This window comes from Phyllobates terribilis, unplaced genomic scaffold (assembly GCF_046119375.1).
Source record: "Phyllobates terribilis strain yellow unplaced genomic scaffold, ASM4611937v1 Scaffold_12__6_contigs__length_324123572, whole genome shotgun sequence".
NCBI lineage: Eukaryota > Metazoa > Chordata > Amphibia > Anura > Dendrobatidae > Phyllobates > Phyllobates terribilis.
In genome coordinates this window covers 308,275,736-308,291,637 of record NW_027362772.1, presented here as the reverse complement: position 1 = coordinate 308,291,637, position 15,902 = coordinate 308,275,736, and the positions used below count along the sequence as shown (strand labels likewise).

The 15,902-nt window shown below is 47.6% G+C and overlaps 1 protein-coding gene across 3 annotated transcripts in view; it reads right to left on the bottom strand.

Annotated features, from left to right (window-relative positions):
• Positions 1 to 9,112: 9,112 nt before the first annotated feature.
• Positions 9,113 to 15,902, bottom strand: part of ROBO4 (roundabout guidance receptor 4) — a 174,312-nt gene continuing 167,522 nt past the window's right edge. For all 3 annotated transcript variants that reach the window (XM_073657366.1, XM_073657367.1, XM_073657368.1), the window contains exons 19-20: positions 12,743 to 12,939; positions 9,113 to 9,923 (exon numbers count right to left, since the gene is read on the bottom strand). In XM_073657366.1, coding sequence (XP_073513467.1) covers positions 9,906 to 9,923; positions 12,743 to 12,939 — 215 coding nt within the window. In that variant the 3' untranslated portion in view covers positions 9,113 to 9,905. The remainder of the gene's footprint in view (positions 9,924 to 12,742; positions 12,940 to 15,902) is intronic.

Sequence of the window (15,902 nt, the reverse complement as noted above, 5' to 3'; positions counted from 1 at the left end):
GCCACCCGAGCCCCTACACCTGAGAGGAGCTCAGAGGGAGACCCGGCCTATCTACACACGCACAGACGGGAAAGGGTAAAGTCTGTATTGCAGGAACACTCTGGTGTAGGGACGCTGCCGGACACTGGACTTCCTTGGAGGTAGTCGGACCCCCGTCCCTGGTGGCCGCAGGACTCCGCGAGGAGCAGGGAGAAGCCTTGCGCTGCTTATAAGAACTGTGAGTAAAGCCTTGGAAATTCATCCCTATGGCCTCCGGACTGTTCATTACACGCCATACCATGCGACACAGTGCCCGCGTCTCTACTCCCGCACCACTGCACCCCCCTTTATCCTGTCTTGGCTGCCCTGAGGCCACGCTCCGCCTGTGGGGAGCAGCAAGAACTTTAGCCGCCATGACATCAGGCCTCAGCGGACTGCAGCGGCGCTGGTGGCGCATCACCAGACACCACAGGTGGCGTAGTCGATAAATTACCACTCAACCCGGATAGCCCTAACATCATTTTTAATGTGACGGCCCTGGGCACGGAACGGGTCCAGGCCACGACTGCATCCCCCTCAACATCTGACCCGGCTCCGAGTACCCCATCTTCCCAGGGCAGGGCTTGAGAGGAGTCACAAGTTCATGATAGCACTAACTTTGCAGCTGCTATGGGGCTCTTGAGCGGGGGAGAAAGGTGAGCCCTCAGAATCAAATCCTCTGGTGGGCCCAATGTTTTTCAATCTGAAACAGCTTCTCAGTAGGAGTTGTATTTCACCACAGCCATATTCTCTAGCTCGGTGAAAGTACTGGCATAGAGGGAAACCGTATCTACCCAGGCTGTCATTTCTCCGTCACCAGGTTCCGCCCATTGTCACACACGACCATGCCTGGCTGTATGTTCAGCGGTGAGAGCCACAGATCAGGCTGCTGTGTTACAGCTTTCAACAACTCTGCAGCGCTGGGCGGTTTGTCAATTAAGCATGTTATCTTCAGCACAGCCTGTTGCCGCTTGGCCAAGGCAGTGCTGCAGTGCTGTCAGCTTGTGACTGATGTGGTCATTTCGGAGATGGAGGAGGAGGTGCATGAGCTGAACAATGTGATTACATTGAGGTTAAATTCGTGACGCTGTTTTTTTATACTAAAGAAAGATCCTATTGTTTGTTTTTTTTTACATTTTTTTTTTTTTTTAATTTTTTAAGACAAATGCATTCACCTGGAAATTTCATTTTAACATTTTACAACCTTATCTGGCAATGTGGTGTGTGACACATCATCAGACACATCCTGTTTTATTTATGATGGAGGGACTCGGAAAGTCATAAAGCCTATTTTTATAGGGACATCAGACGGCCCTTACTATTCTTAAAAGGCCAGCAGTCGGCCCTAGCTATTGTTAGAGAGCCATCAGCCGGCTATGCTTTGTAGTTCCCATTATTAACAAGTGGGTCTCCTATACTGTTATTGCGTATCCAGTGACTGCAAGGGCTGCCAAAAATTTGGACACAATCCAATACCCCTTTGAAGAGACATAGAGGAGGGTCTCAGTAAAATAAAATTTCCAATTATAAAAGGAGCGGGTCTCCTATAGCGGTAATGCCCATGCTGTGACTGCAAGGGCTGCCAAAATTTGGGAAAAACCCCACTAAGAATTTAAAGACACATAGAGCAGGGCCACAGTAACAAGTACGACATGTTCCCATTAGAAAGGAGAGGGTCTGCTATACAGTTATAGGGTATGCAGTGAGTCCAACGGCTGATGAATTTTAGGAAAAACCCCACTAAGAATTTAAAGACACATAGAGCTGGGCACAATAACAAGGTACGACATGTTCCCATTAGAAAGGAGAGAGTCTCCCATAGTGTTGGCCTATGTAGTGAATGCAAGGGCTGCCAAAAATTTGGAGGCACTTCAATGCCCCTTGGAAGAGAGGTGGAGGAGGGCCTCATAAAAAAATGTTCCCATTAGAAAGGAGCGGGCCTCCTATACTTGTAATGCCCATGCACTAAGTGTATGGGCTGACAAACATTTACCCCTGGGGGGTATACATGAACATACTGTATCCAAAAATTTTTTTTACGGGCATCATAAACACCCTTTAAAAAAATTAGGTGGGTGTTGCATCACGGACCACGGTCACCCTGGTGATATGGTGGTGGAGGATGAGGAGAAGGAGGAGGACAAGAGCAAATAGGCAAAATCAGGAAGCGTATACCCATGTGTGGGTGTGAAGAGGTGCACGGGAAGACACCTCCCAAGAAAAGACACTGGATTTGAGTTTATGTTACGCTGCTATCATTCGTTGGTGTTGAGAAGTCTGGCCCAATCCAGCCCGTGTTCATTTTTATAAGAGTCAGCCTGTCAGCATTTTCAGTTGACAGGCGGATGCGCTTATCAGTTATAATTCCACCAGCGGCACTAAAAACCCGCTCTGATAAAACGCTGGCGGCAGGGCAGGCCAGGACCTCCAAGGCGTAGAGAGCCAGTTCATTCCACGTACCCAGCTTGGATTCCGAATAATTATAAGGCACAGGGGAATCAAAGGGGACTTTGGTACGATCGGCAAGGTACTCCCTTAGCATCTTCCCAAACTTTGCACTCCTTGAGAGTACCCCGCGCCTCAGGACCTGTGCGATGGGAGGGTCTGAGAAAACTCTCCCAGAACTTTGACAGTATTCCCCTGCCTCTGCTGGATTGAAGTTGTGTCTCTCTCGCCTGTACTCCTTGGGTGTCCAACGAAGTGGGCCCTCTGCCGCCAGCATGGGAATTTTTTTAATAGTTCCGCAACAAGGGCCTTCTGGTACAGCCCCATTTTTGTAGACATGTCCGCCTCAGGAATAAGACATATAAAGTTCTCCTTGTAGCGTGGGTCTAGAAGTGTCACCAACCAGTAATGACTGTCACCCAAAATTTTGAGAACGCGAGGGTCATGGGAAAGGCAGCGTAACAAACTCGGCCATGAATGCCAGACTACTAACAGGCAAGACTTCCGTGTCCTCACCAAGAGGATGACTGACCATGCTCTCCTCCTCCTCCTCCTCTCTGTCCTCTGGCCATCCACGCTGAACAGACGGTATGACAGCTGTGCAGGTAGTACCGTTTATAGTGCATGAAACTAGCTCCTGTCCTTCCTCCTCCTCTTCCTCATTGTCACCCAACCCACGTTGGGATCAGATGAGGCTGGGCTGTGTGTAATCACCCTGTATGGTTCCTTGCTCCATCTCATCGTGCTCCGCCTGCAATGCATCCTCTTTGATTGTGAGCAGAGAGCGTTTCAGAAGACAGAGAAGCGGGAAGGTGACGCTAATTATGGCGTCATCGCCGCTCACCATCTTGGTGGAGTCCTCAAAGTTTTGGAGGATGGTACATATGTCTGACATCCATGTCCACTCCTGAGGTCTTATGTGCGGAGTCTGAACTGAATACCGACGGCCTTGTTGATGCTGGTGCTCAACAACTGCCCTCTTCTGCTCACAAATCCTTCCCAACATCTGCAGTGTAGAGTTCCAACGCGTGGGGACATCACACACTAGTCTGTGAGACGGAAGCTGCAAACGCTGCTGAAACACTGCAAGGGCGGCGGAAGCTGTAGCTGACTTTCTAAAATGGGCACACAGGCAGCGTACTTTAACAAGCAGATCCGGCAGCTCCGGGTAGGATTTGAGAAACAGCTGAACCACGAGGTTAAGCACATGGGCCAGGCATGGTACGTGTGTGAGCTCGCCTCGCTTCAGAGCAGCCACCAGGTTCCGGCCATTGTCACACACGACCATGCCTGGATGTAGGTTCAGCGGTGAAAGCCACAGATCTGCCTGCTCTTTCAGAGCTGTCCACAACTCTTCAGCATTGTGTGTTTTTTCACCTAAGCATATTAGCTTCAGCACAGCCTGTTGCCGCTTGGCCAAGGCAGTGCTTCCAGCTTGTGACTGATGTGGTCATTTTGGAGATGGAGGCTGAAGAGGAGGAGGAGGCTGAGGAGGATGAGGTGCAGGAGCTGTAGACTGTGGGGGCAACCCTGATTAACCTAGGGCCCGCAATCCTTGGCGTCGGGAGGACATGTTCCGTCCCAAGGTCCGACTGGGTCCCGGCTTCCTCTATGTTAACCCAGTGTGCCGTCAGCGAGATGTACCGTCCCTGCCCACAAGCACTTGTCCACGTGTCCGCGGTTAGGTGGACTTTACCGGTAACTGTGTTGTTGAGAGCAGGGCTAATGTTTTGGGACACGTGCCTGTGTAATGCGGGGATGGCACACCGGGAGAAATAGTGGCGGCTGGGGACCGAGTGACGGCCGCCATCAGGTTGCGGAATGCTTCCGTCTCCACGAGCCTAAAAGGCAACATTTCCAGCACAAGCAGTCATGAAATGTGAGAATTTAGTAGTGTGGCCTGTGGGGCGTTGGCTGCATATTTGCGCTTGCGTTCCAAGGACTGGGGTATGGACAACTGAACGCTGCGCTGGGACAAGGACATGGACGTGCTTCCTGATGCTGATACTTGAGAGTGTGTAACGACAGGTGGAGGGCAGGAGGCATCTTCGCATGCACCATGGACAGGGGATTGGCTTGCATGCACAACAGCGGAAGAAGCAATGGTGGCACCCGCAGACACTGTTCCTGGACCCTGGTGTTCGGCCCACAAAGTCGGGTGCTTTGCTGCCATGTGCCTGATCATTCTGATGGTGGTCAGGCTGGTCGTTTTGCCACCCCTGCTGATGCTGGCCTGGCAGGTGGTGCAAATGGCCTTTTTGGGGTTATCGGCAGATTCTTTAAAAAACAACAAGACTCAGGAAGACCTAACAGTTGTACTGGCAACTTCCTTTGTGTTGGTGTTACAGGGAACGGTTGCCTGCCTTCTGTCTGCGACCACCACACTGATTCTTCCTGCCTGTTGGGGTGCTCTGCCTCCCTCTGCATGTCCTCCTGCCAGGTTGGGTCAGTTACATCATCCACCACCTTGTCTTCCACTTCCGCACCCTGGTCCTCCTCCTGACTTTCTGGCAATTGTGTCTCATTATCGTCCACCTCTTGCGACACTTTCCCACCGTCGCCTTCGTGTGACCGTGGCTGCTCAAATATTTGGGCATCGCTACACGCGATCTCCTCTTGCCCCGATTCAAGTGGACCGGGCGAGAGGCCCGAATCTATAAATGGAAAAGTGAACAGCTCTTCAGAGTGTCCAAGTGTGGGATCAGTTGTGTCTGGATACTCGGCATGGTGGGAGAAAGGAGGATCAGGATGAGGAATATGCGGTCCAGACTCACGGCTACTGAGACTTGACCGTGTGGAAGACAGGGTGGTGGTGGTGGCTAAGTGACTGGAAGCATTATCTGCTATCCAACAACCTTTTGACACTGCTCTGGGTTCAATAGTGGTGTGCTGCAGTCCCCTAGAAATTGGGACGGGAAGGTCAGGCGAGAAGATGTGGGTGTTTGCTGTGGCACAATTTCGGCTTGCCCACGGCCTTTTCCTCGGCCTCTGCATGCACCATTACCATTACGTCCAGTTCCCCGTCCCTTGCCATGTGCCTTGCCCATTTTAAATGAGTTTGGAGCAAATTTATATGTAATCTGTGTGACGGAGAAAACACAGCTTTAAATACCTGGCCTGTAGGTAAGTAGTTTGACCAGCAAACCAGTGTCAAAAACTTTGCTGACACACTGAAAATGTTTTTTAATGGCGGCCAGAAATGGCAGTATTTTCTGACAACGTATATGTGATCCGTGTGACGGAGAAAACACAGTTTTAAATGGCTGGATTTCTAGCGCTCTAATATGGAAAGGACCGGGCTGTATTCTGCAGTGCCAACAAGCAAATGGCGCAGAAAAAACGTGTTCTCTGGATTGCTTTTATTCTTACATTTAGCAATTCGCAGACAGGGAGAGACTGCAGAATTCAGACTTCATTATTTCCACAATTAATTAAATTTACTTGCTGGTGTCAGAAAATAATTATCGCATATAAAAAGTAATGCGAAACATCACAGACTGTTAGTAAGGTTCTGGGAAAAGGCGGCATGTACTGTACGGGTGCAGCATGACATCAGATCATGTGTGATGTCACAATAATATCACGTATCAGAATGTATAACAAGCGACACAAATATGAGAAGCAAAATCCGACCCCACCACAGTATTTTTTGCCAAAAATGTAAAACATCAGTGAGATTTAGGTCTGGGCTACACGGCGACTTTGGTCGTGACACTTGTGGAGCAACATGGGTATATGCTCAGTGCCACTGGCTACACCGCAGTGTAATACAAGTGAAGGGGGCTGCATTGTGACCCCAAAAGGTGCTGTGACGGCAACAAGCAAGTCACAAGACATCAAACCTTGTTGAATTTTTTTTACTTACTGGTTGCAGTAATCTTAGGGTTACAATACCAACTTCTTCACTTGTATTGTGCTGCCCTGTAGCAGCGGCCCTGAGTAAACCTTGGTCACGCGACAGGTGGTCTGTGGGTCTGTGACCACATACATGCAGATCCTCAGTGTACAATGACTGACCTCCCGGCCGCTCCTTCTCCTGCACAACTCTTCTCTCGTGCTGCCGCCTCGCACCTGTAATCCCATCACCGCACCTGTAATCCCATCACCCCACCTGTAATCCCATCACCCCACCTGTAATCCCATCACCGCACCTGTAATCCCATCACCGCACCTGTAATCCCATCACCGCACCTGTAATCCCATCATCGCACCTGTAATCCCATCACCCCACCTGTAATCCCATCACCGCCCCTGTTCTCTAATTAGTAACTGAGGACTCACCTGCTGCAGAGGAGACGAGGCTGCACCTGTATGTGTGAGCAGCACACGGCATCCAGCGCGTTACCTGCCATAGGTGTAGGAGGGGATTCAGTTAGATTCATAGGGTATTCACAGAATAATCGCATCAGATATATGGCAGGCAGGTAATATGCAATGTACTCATAGGGGAAACACCAGGAGTCCTTGTCTGACCCTTTGTTCACATGGTTGGAATACCGTATACTGTCTGGTGACATCACATCCCATCCCATCCTATAATACCGTGTACTGTCTAGTGATGTCACAACCCATCCTATAATACCGTATACTGTCAGGTGACATCGCATCCCATAATACCATCATCATCACTGTCCCCGTTGAGGCTCACAATCTAGATTCCCTATCAGTCTTTGGAGTGTGGGAGGAAACCGGAGAACTCGGAGGAAACCCACAAAACACGGGGAGAACATACAAACTCCTTGCAGATGTTGTCCTTGGTGGGATTTGAACCCGGGACTCCAGCGCTGCAAGACTGCAGTGCTAACCACTGAGCCATCGTGCTAACCACTGAGCCACCGTGCTAACCACTGAGCCACCGTGCTGCCCGTATATACAGTTGTCTATGCTCTGTATACTGTTTATTGATTCTGTATCCCCCCCAGGACCCTCACCCTATCCGACCCTTCTCAGAGTCCCGGACATTTACTTTGCCTTATTTCCCCGCCGCTGTTTTCCTTTTGTCTCCGCTCAGGATTTCTTTGAAGAACTTTCTCCTCCAAGGTTAACAATGAATTTATTTAATGAAAATGACCAATTAATCAGCGAGAGGGACGGTGCCCGCGGCTCACATGTGGATACGACGCCACTAATTCAATGATACCGCGACCTTCACACGTCCTTGTGTAACGATCGGTGATCACTGACACGAGGCGTCATCACTGCCAACAGCGCACAATACCCGGCCTGGGGGTGCGCGGGGCGCCACTCTCTGCATTTAACATTTCTAATTAGAGACGCATGACGATGTGCCAGGATCATGAATGCCAGGACACTCAATGCCAGGTGGCTGCTGCTCTTCCATATTTATGACAATTATGTGAAATTTAAAGGGGTTGTTCAGTGATAACTGGTTATTTATCTACAGTGTGACTGAGAACTTGCAGATCTTGGGGGTCCGATCGCGGGGACCTGCACTAATGCGCAGATCTGGGAATTTATATCCCGACAAAGAACTTTGATCCCTGTTACAAGACGCCCGACCGCAGCTACATTCATTCTCTAAGGGGCTGCCGGAAACAGCCGAATCCAGTAATCCACAGTCTAATGATGTATCAGCCGCCATCAGACAGGGTGATGAACTGACGCTTTGTAAGAGGGTCTCATGTAAGTTTGTCTGAAGGCCCCAATTATTCCCAGAATGGAAGGATGACGCCACGGACTGGAGCGACACCTCGATCGCCGATCTGTCGGATCGCTCTCACACAAGTCATGTGACCTGCGAAGGAGACAGCGGATATCGAGACGTACAAATATAACTTTATCAAAAATAGACACAAAGGCGAACACATAAAATCCTCACTACAAAATCCAGTAACATCTACCTCTCCGCAGTCGGGGACGCACAGGGCACGCCAGACTACAACTCCCAGCAGACACCGAACACGCTGGGATTTGTAGATTGTCCACAGCTGAGCCCCGAGTTTACAGATGATATACCCTTACTCAAATTATTAAAAAAATCATTTTTCTCTTTAAACAAAACCTATAAATCATTGTCCGACTACCAGGGCGAGCCGCATTCTCTGCTTACAAGTAGTGATTTAATGGGTTGAATTGAGCTTTATGGGCTGTGACAGTCAGGACATGATGGGAGCTGTAGTTCCCATCAGAGAGCCCCATATTATAGACCTGTGTATAACCTAGAAAGATCCCTGTATTAGTTTATTTAAAGGGCCGGTACAGTCTATAGAATAAAGCAGTTCATGTACTTTCCGGCCTCGATTCATCAAGACTCCGAAGACGCTGGAGTAAAATGTGTCTCATTTATTAAGAGCCGTTCACATCTCTCAGCTGCTGTGAATTTTTTCGGACCCAACCTCAACCCCCCTCCGCTACATTCACTTTTTAAAAAGTTGTAGAATTGGCATAAAAATGCCAAGAAAGTCGCAAAAATTTTTGCACAACTATTGTGCAAGAATTTTTTGGACATTTGAAACTGAAAACTGTTTTGATGAATCAGGCCTGGTCTGTGTAAATTCCTCTTTATTTCTTCAAGATCTCTGCTGGCTGTCAGTGAATGGGAAAATTCAGACGCTGAAATGATGTTTCTCACAGCTGAGGGTTTGTTACAGTTGTTTCCATTCTAGACAATTCCCCTTGAAGTTGTGTAAACTTGATGGTTTGTTACAATGTATCAGTCCAGGCTGTTTAGTATAGTCTGGGTGAAATCCATTGTTGAGTGCGTATAGGACGTCATGGTTCTCGGCAGCACGTACTTTGTACACAGGACCATGTGCTGCTGAGAACGATGATCTTTTGTGCTAACCAGAGAATCATTCCACCCGATGTCCGAGCGTTTTGCTGGTGATCAGCCGCCGGTTTATGTTGCAGGATTATGGCGTAGCGAACGTTCCTAGGATAATGGGGTCGTGTAAAGGCCCCTTATATCTCAGCAGTGAGACGTATCGGCTCAGCCTCAACGCCGTTTCCATTCACTGACAGCAACAGATTAAGCTTTATTATCATAAGAAAGTCAGCCCATCCTATGCGCCATCGCGGGTAGTTGACCATCTGATAATCCAGAATATCTGATCCGTACTAAAGGGCTCTCGGTGGATTGTCACTACTCCCCCAATGTGTCGCAATGTATTGTTATATACGCAGTCCTGGGAACGGCATCTATTAATGGCCGCCCGTAGTGACGTCTTCATCTGCCATTGTCCGCTGGCTGCTATATAGAGGCGCCAATGTTCTAGGAAGTCAGCTATAAAGATATACAGGAATGATCAGGCAGAGCGACAGGTTCTCTGCCCAGTCTCAGGCCCAGTATGGTGAATGCGCTGTGTGTTCTGCACACGCCGCTCCGCACGTTTTCCCATGAACCTTTCACTGCAGTCGGTGGGATTGGTTGGACACGTCAGACCCTCGGTTTTCGGAGGAGGTCATTGATCGAGGAGTGATCGCTACTTGAATGATTCCACCTAAAACACAATGTAAAGATAAAGTCACAACACGGCGTCCACGGATAAAACTGCTGCTTATGCGCAAAGCACCAGGAAACACGAGCTGCGTCAGATCCTTCACCTGTCAGGTACAAAGTCACCCCCATCATGGCTGCCTGAATGCAGGAGAACACCCATCATCCTGCAGTCATTACCCCCAATAATACATCCAGACTTCACTGTGCTATTCAGGAGCCGTCTGGGAGCAGGTAAGTACATGAGACGAGTGTGAATATCTGACATTAGGACCCCATATGTGTGCAAACTGCGCAGGAGACCCCCGGAGGAGGCGTAAAGTGCATCGTATTGATCCGGCGCTCGCTGAGGACGCAGCAGAGAAGCCTCGGATTATTGCAGTTTCCCTGGTGTCGGGTGATGTGTAGACAGTGGCCGGGGGGATTCTCCACTGTGGGGTAAAGTGTGGACGACATGAGAAAAATGTGATTTGGCAGTGAGAAATTACCTAGAAACCTCAATATTAGGATCTGGGGCAGCAAAATAGCAGGAGGCAGATGGCAGCTCTCATTCTCCAAAGCTACAGCCAGGACCACTGCGCCCCAATAGCTACAGCTAAGACCACTGCACCCCCAATAGCTACAGCCAAGACCGCTGCGCCCCCAATAGCTACAAGCAAGACAGCTGCACCCCCAATAGCTACAGCCAAGACCACTGCGCCCCCAATAGTTACAGCCAAGACCGCTGCGCCCCCAATAGTTACAGCCAAGACCGCTGCGCCCCCAATAGCTACAGCCAAGACCGCTGCGCCCCCAATAGCTACAGCCAAGACCGCTGCACCCCCAATAGCTACAGCCAAGACCACTGCACTCCCAATAGCTACAGCCAAGACCGCTGCACCCCCAATAGCTACAGCCAAGACCACTGCACTCCCAATAGCTACAGCCAAGATCGCTGTGCCCCCAATAGCTACAGCCAAGACCACTGCATCCCCAATAGCTACAGCCAAGACCGCTGCACCCCCAATAGCTACAGCCAAGACCGCTGCACCCCCAATAGCTACAGCCAAGACCGCTGCACCCCCAATAGCTACAGCCAAGACCGCTGCGCCTCCAATAGCTACAGCCAAGACCGCTGCATCCCCAATAGCTACAGCCAAGACCTCTGCATCCCCAATAGCTACAGCCAAGACCTCTGCACCCCCAATAGCTACAGCCAAGACCACTGCACTCCCAATAGCTACAGCCAAGACCACTGCACTCCCAATAGCTACAGCCAAGATCGCTGCGCCCCCAATAGCTACAGCCAAGACCGCTACACCCCCAATAGCTACAGCCAAGACCACTGCACTCCCAATAGCTACAGCCAAGACCACTGCACTCCCAATAGCTACAGCCAAGATCGCTGTGCCCCCAATAGCTACAGTCAAGACCGCTACACCCCCAATAGCTACAGCCAAGACCACTGCACTCCCAATAGCTACAGCCAAGACCACTGCACTCCCAATAGCTACAGCCAAGATCGCTGTGCCCCCAATAGCTACAGCCAAGACAGCTGCATCCCCAATAGGTACAGCCAAGACCGCTGCATCCCCAATAGCTACAGCCAAGAACGCTGCACCCCCAATAGCTACAGCCAAGACCACTGCACTCCCAATAGCTACAGCCAAGATCGCTGTGCCCCCAATAGCTACAGCCAAGACCGCTACACCCCCAATAGCTACAGCCAAGACCACTGCACTCCCAATAGCTACAGCCAAGACCGCTGCATCCCCAATAGCTACAGCCAAGACCTCTGCACCCCCAATAGCCACAGCCAAGACCACTGCATCACGAATAGCTAAAGCCAAGACCTCTGCACCCCCAATAGCTTCAGCCAAGACCGCTGCGCCCCCAATAGCTACAGCCAAGACCGCTGTGCCCCCAATAGCTACAGCCAAGACCGCTGTGCCCCCAATAGCTACAGCCAAGACCGCTGCGCCCCCAATAGCTACAGCCAAGACCACTGCGCCCCCAATAGCTACAGCCAAGACCACTGCGCCCCCAATAGCTACAGCCAAGACCGCTGCGCCCCCAATAGCTACAGCCAAGACAGCTGCGCCCCCAATAGCTACAGGCAAGACAGCTGCACCCCCAATAGCTACAGCCAAGACCACTGCACTCCCAATAGCTACAGCCAAGACCACTGCGCCCCCAATAGTTACAGCCAAGACCGCTGCGCCCCCAATAGTTACAGCCAAGACCACTGCAACCCCAATAGCAAAAGCCAAGACCGCTGCACCCCTAATAGCTACAGCCAAGACTGCTGCACCCCCAATAGCTACAGCCAAGACCGCTGCACTCCCAATAGCTACAGCCAAGACCGCTGCACTCCCAATAGCTACAGCCAAGACCGCTGCACCCCCAATAGCTACAGCCAAGACCGCTGCACCCCCAATAGCTACAGCCAAGACCACTGCACTCCAAATAGCTACAGCCAAGACCACTGCACTCCCAATAGCTACAGCCAAGACCGCTGCATCCTCAATAGCTACAGCCAAGACCTCTGCGCCCCCAATAGCTACAGCCAAGACCGCTGTACCCCCAATAGCTACAGCCAAGACCGCTGGACCCCCAATAGCAACAGCCAACACCACTGCACTCCCAATAGCTACAGCCAAGATCGCTGTGCCCCCAATAGCTACAGCCAAGACCACTGTACTACTTATAGTTATACCCCGAGTTATGGATCACCCTATAGCTAAATGTCAGACCATTGCACCCCCTATAGCTAAACCTAAGACCACTGCCCCAATACGACAATTTCCTATTGCCCCAGCGCCCATATACCGGACGTGTCCACACCTTCTTACTGAACGGGTACTGCGGCCTCGTCTGGCTCCGGTGTCGGTATTTTGCCTCCAGTTCGTCCATCCAGTCAATGTTCCAGTCCAGAACCGGCAGCGGATTCACTTTGGGTTTTCTTCCGCTCAGTTCAGTGCTGTTCCCCGGCTTCTGAGCTGCCAGTAATCCATCCAGAGGGGACACGGAGGGCGAAAAGTCTGTAGATAAACCCAGGAGAGATCAGGTCTGCGTCATACAGGGAACGAAACGGTCACTGCCCCCATAGTATCAGTACATTCACCTCCTTAAAAACTCTGTTCTGCTCAGAAGATACAGCTTCTCCCACTATGTAATTCTCAATCAGTGACCTTACAAAGTACAGTTCATCCTTGAAATACTCTGTGCTGCTCGGGATCCTGCAGCTTCTACTACATTACTGTCAGTCTGTCTTACAAGATCAATGCAATCCTCTCCTGAAATACTCTGCACTGCTGGAGGCACCTTCATGGCCTTCTGTGCCTGTAAGTAGGAAGGTGCCCTTTAAGTACAGAACATAAGCGTATTGGCAGCAGATATGGTATTAAAGGGCACCGCTGCCAGTGAAGAGATTGGCACGGTTACTGATAGCGGGGGAGCACAGACTTTATCACATGCAGAACGATTCCCGAGGATCATATCTCAGCCAGGAGCCAAAAACACTGAAAGAAGTCACCTCGTTATAGGGGATAATTACACCCTGTATAGTCCGCCCCTCCCCCACGTCTCATTAATCAGGAGAATAGTCTCACGGAGAGCAAAAACCGAAAATGGTGATTTATCAACATCACATCTCATAGGAGAAACCTGCCCAATCCAATGTTATAATGCTATCCTGCCACCAGGTCCATAATGGGAACAACAATTCATATAGGGCAGCATTATAGTAGTTATATTCTTGTACATAGGGGGCAGTATTATAGTAGTTATATTCTTGTACATAGGGGCAGTATTATAGTAGTTATATTCTTGTACATAGGGGGCAGTATTATAGTAGTTATATTCTTGTACATAGGAGCAGTATTATAGTAGTTATATTCTTGTACATAGGGGCAGTATTATAGTAATTATATTCCTGTACAACGGAGAAGTATTATAGTAGTTATATTCTTGTACAAAGGAGCAGTATTATAGTAGTTATATTCTTGTACATAGGGGCAGTATTATAGTAGGTATATTCTTGTACATAGGGAGCAGTATTATAGTAGTTATATTCTTGTACATAGGGGCAGTATTATAGTAGTTATATTCTTGTACAAAGGGTCAGTATTATAGTAATTATATTCTTGTACATAGGAGCAGTATTATAGTAGTTATATTCTTGTACATAGGGGCAGTATTATAGTAGTTATATTCTTGCACAAAGGAGCAGTATTATAGTAGTTATATTATTGTACATAGGGGCAGTATTATAGTAATTATATTCTTGTACATAGGAGCAGTATTATAGTAGTTATATTCTTGTACATAGGAGCAGTATTATAGTAGTTATATTCTTGTATATAGGGAGCAGTATTATAGTAGTTATATTCTTGTACATAGGAGCAGTAATATAGTAGTTATATTTTTGTACACAGGGGCAGTATTATAGTAGTTATATTCATGTACATAGGGGCCGTATTATAGTAGTTATATTCTTGTATATAGGGGGCAGTATTATAGTAGTTATATTCTTGTATATAGGGAGCAGTATTATAGTAGTTATATTCTTGTACATAGGAGCAGTATTATAGTAGTTACATTCTTGTACATAGGAGCAGTATTATAGTAGTTATATTCTTGTACATAGGGGGCAGTATTATAGTAGTTATATTCTTGTACATAGGAGCAGTATTATAGTAGTTATATTCTTGTACATAGGAGCAGTATTATAGTAGCTATATTCTTGTACATAGAGGGCAGTATTATAGTAGTTATATTCTTGTACATAGGGGCAGTATTATAGTAGCTATATTCATGTACATAGGGGCCGTATTATAGTAGTTATATTCTTGTATATAGGGGGCAGTATTATAGTAGTTATATTCTTGTACATAGGGGCAGTTTTATAGTAGTTATATTCTTGTATATAGGGGCAGTATTATAGTAGTTATATTCTTGTACATAGGAGCAGTATTATAGAAGTTATATTCTTGCATATAGGGGCACTATTATAGTAGTTATATTCTTGTATATAGGGAGCAGTATTATAGTAGTTGTATTCTTGTACATAGGAGCAGTATTATAGTAGTTGTATTCTTGTACATAGGGGGCAGTATTATAGTAGTTATATTCTTGTACATAGGAGCAGTATTGTAGTAGTTATATTCTTGTACACAGGGGGCAGTATTATAGTAGTTATATTCTTGTATATAGGGAGCAGTATTATAGTAGTTATATTCTTGTATATAGGGAGCAGTATTATAGTAGTTGTATTCTTGTACATAGGAGCAGTATTATAGTAGTTGTATTCTTGTACATAGGGGGCAGTATTATAGTAGTTATATTCTTGAACATAGGAGCAGTATTATAGTAGTTATATTCCTGTAAGTAGGGGTCAGTATTATAGTAGATATATTCTTGTACATGGGGGCAGTATTATAGTAGTTATATTCTTGTGCATAGGTGGCAGTTTTATAGTAGTTATATTCCTGTACATAGGAGCAGTATTATAGTAGTTATATTCTTGTACATAGAAGCAGTATTATAGTAGTTATCTTCTTGTACATAGGGAGCAGTATTATAGTAGTTATATTCTTGTACATAGGGGGCAGTATTATAGTAGTTATATTCTTGTACATAGGGGGCAGTATTATAGTAGTTATATTCTTGTACATAGGGGCAGTATTATAGTAGTTATATTCTTATACATAGGAGCAGTATTATAGTAGTTATATTCTTGTACATAGGGGGCAGTATTATAGTAGTTATATTCTTGTACATAGGGGCAGTATTATAGTAGTTATATTCTTATACATAGGAGCAGTATTATAGTAGCTATATTCTTGTACATAGGGGGCAGTATTATAGTAGTTATATTCTTATACATAGGAGCAGTATTATAGTAGTTATATTCTTGCACATAGCAGCAGTATTATAGTAGTTATATTCTTGTACATAGGGGGCAGTATTATAGTAGTTATATTCTTGTACATAGGGGCAGTAT